General features: G+C 35.7%; 1 protein-coding gene across 2 annotated transcripts; it reads left to right on the forward strand.

Moving 5' to 3' along the window:
- Positions 1-1,206: 1,206 nt before the first annotated feature.
- LOC140836553 (BTB/POZ domain-containing protein At3g22104-like) lies at positions 1,207-5,008 on the forward strand. 2 transcript variants are annotated; one of them, XR_012119120.1, is made up of 4 exons: positions 1,207-1,696; positions 2,970-4,079; positions 4,319-4,934; positions 4,982-5,008. XR_012119120.1 is itself a non-coding variant. In XM_073202153.1 (3 exons), the coding sequence occupies exons 1-3, from the start codon at positions 1,628-1,630 to the stop codon at positions 4,838-4,840; spliced, it is 1,701 nt and encodes a 566-aa protein (XP_073058254.1). In that variant the 5' UTR covers positions 1,207-1,627; the 3' UTR covers positions 4,841-4,996. The 2 variants fall into 2 exon arrangements, 1 of the variants encoding a protein (XP_073058254.1); XM_073202153.1 differs by having other exon boundaries at positions 4,319-4,996.
- Positions 5,009-5,093: the final 85 nt, after the last annotated feature.

Here is a 5,093-nt window from a genome sequence, read left to right on the forward strand (position 1 = left end):
TAGAGAGTATTAAAGGAAATTCCGTATCTCCGTACCAAAGTTTACTCGTTAGTTGATTTATGGGCCCAACTAAAAGATTTGTTCAGCAAGGCCGGGCTACATTAAAAGAATGGCCCCATTTCAATGGACTCATCCACTCGTTATCTAAAAAGAGTGCATGCCAAGCCCGAAATGACCAATTTTCGACCACAATTTGGTCCAAAATTAGGTACTTCACCTTATTTTTTTAAGATTTATTTGAATATCTGTTACAAACCGAATTATCCATATAATTTATAATGTTTCAAACATACTCATATACAACACAATGCATAAATTTATTAATAGCCGATTTTTTTTATTTTCAATATAAATTGTATTATAATTAACGTAATTATGATTACTATTAATAAAATTTCTTTTTAACAACAATAATAATTCCTTATTAAACGTACATGATTATTATTATAATATAAATATTTTCATTATTAAATTAATATACTAATTATAATTATTTAAATAATAATTAGTGTTGTTATTACGCCTTGTAATGTAAAATTACTGTTGCAGTTTTTTTAAAATATTTATACTATAAATATATACAATTATATCAATAATCTAAATAATATAAAACACATCAACAACTTGAAGTCTCATTGTCTTTTTTTTTGGAAATACATTAGTAATTTATTTTTAAAATAAGACTATACAACTTGTAAACTCATAAAATATCTTATACGACATAAGAGTTTACCAAGTATTTTAAATAAATTTAATTAAACACCCTTAGTCAAACATCTTTTGAACATCACAAATGACATGTCCAGAATAAACAAGGCCAAAAATCAATTGCGAGATGAGGACTGTACTTACATAGGTAGGATCTCATCTACCGTAAAAAGTTATGAAAGTTGTTTTTGAGTAGATCTATTTCGAGATGATACTGCGGATTTATATCCATGAAAGGGTTGATCTGATCCATATTTGGAGTGAAAAATCATATTTTAAATCAAAATTAATAATTTTTAATAATTAAATTCGAATAAGAAAATGTCTCGCAAACTAAGGAGTGAAATGATCACATGATAATTTTTGTGAATTTGTTTTAAAGGAAATAATTATCCAGATTGGGATTTTTTTAAACATAAGATTTCACATCGATTTAGTTGAATTTTTTAAAAGTTAAATAAGAATCCACCCTAAAACAGCACAGTGCGCAAGAATGTCAGAAATATATCATTGGCACTCAATCACTATACTTTCTGCAAAGTCTTGCTCCTTGCTCTTTTTGTCATTCATATCTTTGATCTCCATTTTCTTTATCCTCAAATATTGTAAGCTCGTTCATGTCAATTTCTGGGCATTCCCAGATTTTTGTTGCTTCGCATATACTCCTGTCTCTCCTCACGCCTGTGTCAAGAAACCGCCGCTTCTGCACTAACTGACCCACCATTTTTCCGAAAACCAATGCGACCCTTTTCTGCTTGTCTTTATTCACCTACTCAGAATATCGTGTTTGACCTTTTTATAATGTTCAAACTGGGCTTAAACTCTTATGTTTTTGCCATTTCTTTGATTGGTACCAAAAAATTTTTTGATCTGACGTGGGTTTCCCTTTTCTCCTTGGAGTTCTTTGATTATTTGGGGTATGGGTGTGGATAAATATGTTGAACTCCAAGTGGATGTTAATGGAGAAGAGATTTTCATTGTGGATGCGGTAAAAAAAATTATGTTCTTTTACTGTTTATCTTTGTCTCCTTGCATAGTTTGCCTTGTTTTTTAAGAGTTGAAAGGTATTTAATTTTGTGGCTGGAGATGAAATCTTGAATCGTTACCATTTCATCTATATACTCCATTAAGGTAGAATAATCGGGACACTTCATTAATCCGACGTATCATTTCACAATTATTGTTTGACATTGTGCATTAACGTTGTTCTGCATTTAGTACACCATCTTGAAATGCGCAGCTAAAAGTACCGGACTTTAGCCCCGAGTTCCATTGAATTATTGTGTAAAATTTAGCCACTTATTGTCATCGTTTTATCACCTATTTTTTATGGGCATTTATTGCGTCCACCTTTACTTTTGCTTCATTCACATATTTCGAGGAACTAAAGAACTGATGTCATTTTAGATTGAAACTGTTTTCCCATTTTCACGGGTTTCCCCGTTAGATATTAACTTTGAGTGTATATATGGAATGGACAATCCTCCCCACTACTTTTGGGGTGATTGTCCAAGTCCATCTACTGGTATCAGACCGGGTTTCACCGATTATGTTTGGACAGCCATATTAGCCACCGTTGCCCACAATTAGTATTTGTAACTCCCGCTCCAGATGTTCATTCCTGGCGTGAGAGGGACGTGTTATGTCCACATAGTGGTCATATCAACAACTTGTGTCTATTTGATGGTACCCAATAAGTTAGTCTCGAGACGTGGGGATTTGAGTAATTTGCATTTTGACATTCCCCCTTGAGCTAGTTTGGGGTTAGTTAGTCCTCCAACCTTTGTTAACAGTAACTTGATATATCTGGAGTAACACTGACTCTCCTTTGGGGTGTTTTAAAGATTTTGTCCGACTGATCTGGCTATTTGTAATCCACGCTCCGATGTTGGGCGGCGAGGGTGTGGTCTTATTATAGTTTTAAAAAATTGACGGGTTTGAAGTTTGTCAAATTCATTTGGTTTTCTACCTTGTGTGACTAGCTACTCCTATGATGGCCATGTTGGGAACTTCATTGGTCCTTCCATCTCCGTCCCTGATATCATGGTGTTTCTCTTTTTTAAGAGATAATGGAGTGGTTTAGTCCAGACTTCATGCTTTTTACGGTTGTCTCAATCCGTTGGCTTAATTGTTTGTTTCAATGTGTCATCTGCTTTCTGCTAGCATGCATTAATCGGTTTTCCATCATTTGTATTAGTTTCACCAAATGGTGCATGGTTTTGCATCTAATGTTGTTTTTGTTGTGCAAAAAATTCTTGTAGAAAGTTTTATCATCGTATTCTGGAAGAATAGAAAAGCTAGTGGGTAAATCCAAAGGCGTGAACTACCGTCAGAAGGTGATATTCCAGGACTTTCCCGGAGGGGCAGCTAATTTCGAGCTCATCACACGGTTCTGCTACAACAATGGAAAAGTGAATATAAATCCTTTGTATCTTTCTCAACTCACATGTGCTGCATACTTCCTGGAAATGAACAAATTTGTCACCAGAACCGAAAATCTTTGTGAGCAAGTGGAAAAATCACTTGAAGAGATCAAGTATTGGACTTGGTCGGAGCTTCTTGTGTCTCTAAAACAGTGTCAGGAACTGCTTCCTGAAATTTGTTCCCTTGGTACACTCGCCAAGTTCTTGGATTGTCTCGTTAAAAGGGTTGCATCATCTTGTGAAACGAGCTCTTGTCCATCCACTTCTTCACCAGATAGCATTGGGTTCAGATTCTCATGTGATACGAGGAGCACCGATGGCCTAAAGAACAATTTTGCCCGGGGTTCGTGGTGGTTTGAAGATCTGGTGTCATTAGACACCTGTTTGATTGAAATGATCATAAAGTCGCTGGTTTCCAGGAATATCGACAATGGAAACATTTGTAGGTTTCTCTTGTTCTATAAAAAATCAAGATTTCCTTCTGCTTCGGTGGATAAGAAAATTAAAATCATCGAGATGGTGGTTGAGATGCTTAATTCTTTAGGTACTCAGTCCGTGTCATACAAGAGTTTATTTGGGATTCTTCGAGTTTCTGTGAATTTGGACATAAGCCAATGCTGCAGGACTAAATTAGAGAACATGATCGGCTCACGATTGGATGAGGCTACATTAGATAATTTGCTTCTCCGATCTCCAATCCAGAGAAACCACCTGTATGATGTGGATCTTGTTCTCAAGTTTTTTAAATATTTTCTAGGAAAAGGAGTATGTTGCGTGCCGTTGGGTAGACTGAAAAAAGTATCAAGTTTGATGGATTTATATCTACTCGAAGTCGCCCCAGATCCGTGCTTGAAGCCTCTGAAGTTCTTGTCCCTAATCAACGCTCTACCGGACTATGCTCGAGATTCTTGTGATGAAATTTACTATGCGTTGAATTTGTATTTCGAGGTATACTTTAAATACTCTCTTAGATTTGTGAAGACGTTGCATGAATTTTTCGTAATATTCCATCCCACAACAAATTGTTTAAAGATAACAGAGGATCCTTGAAGTCTTGAGCAATGGATTTTCCTGATAATTGGATGTGTCATATTATAAAATATGAAAAGGAAGTTGGGGTGCTAGCAAAGTCCATTCTTGTATTTATTTCATGTAGAACGCCTGCCTAAAAGCTCTCACTGATGCAGGTTCACTCTGGTTTGTCCGAAGAACAGAAAACGGAAGCCTGTTTTGGGCTAAACTATGAGAAGCTCTCATCAGAAGCATTCAACCACCTCTCTCAAAACACCAAATTTCCACCAAAATCTGCTATCCATGCCCTGTTTTCGCAGCAATGCAAGTTAAAGGGATTGCCTCAAGATACGAGCCCTGCCACCTTCACAGATCCCCAGCAATGCAAGTTAAAGGGATTGCTTCAAGATACCATCCCCGCTACCTTCACAGATTCCCCTTTTACAGCTTTCGAAACATCACGAAAGGGGATGAAAGATGGCTGCGCTGATCAGCAAATTGTGCTCTATGCTAAGAAACTCGATTGTTCAGATGAAAACAAGAAGATCAAAGCACATTTACAATGCATGCACTGGAGGGTGATGGAACTAGAAAAGGATTGCAGAAATATGCAAATTCAGATGGAACTGATGGCATCATCAAGATTTCCAACCCACGCAAAAGCTAAATCTGTACCTAAGCCTTGTTCATATTATTGAAATTTACCATGTTCCACATGAGTGTGTAGATATTTTGAGAACCTTATATTTTTGTTACTAGAGTAAAGATCAGGCCCTATACTTAAGGGTGTGCGTACAAATCAAAATCAAGTGATTCTGAATCCAAACTCACTCAATTAGCAATTAGATTATAGCACTTTAGTCCAAGAAAGTAGGGTTTTTATTAAAATTAATCTAATTTTAAAAATTTTTTTCAAAAATAATTTAAAAAAAAAAACCATTTCAAAACTAC

This window comes from Primulina eburnea, chromosome 7 (genome assembly GCF_022965805.1).
Source record: "Primulina eburnea isolate SZY01 chromosome 7, ASM2296580v1, whole genome shotgun sequence".
Classification (NCBI taxonomy): domain Eukaryota; kingdom Viridiplantae; phylum Streptophyta; class Magnoliopsida; order Lamiales; family Gesneriaceae; genus Primulina; species Primulina eburnea.

Bases quoted from the DNA above. Each gene is read 5' to 3' on its own strand.
- LOC140836553 (XM_073202153.1), top strand. From the start codon at position 1,628: ATGGGTGTGGATAAATATGTTGAACTCCAAGTGGATGTTAATGGAGAA. The intron at 1,697-2,969 runs GTAAAAAAAATT...AAATTCTTGTAG, and splicing joins AGATTTTCATTGTGGATGCG to AAAGTTTTATCATCGTATTC. The intron at 4,080-4,318 runs GTATACTTTAAA...TCACTGATGCAG, and splicing joins CGTTGAATTTGTATTTCGAG to GTTCACTCTGGTTTGTCCGA.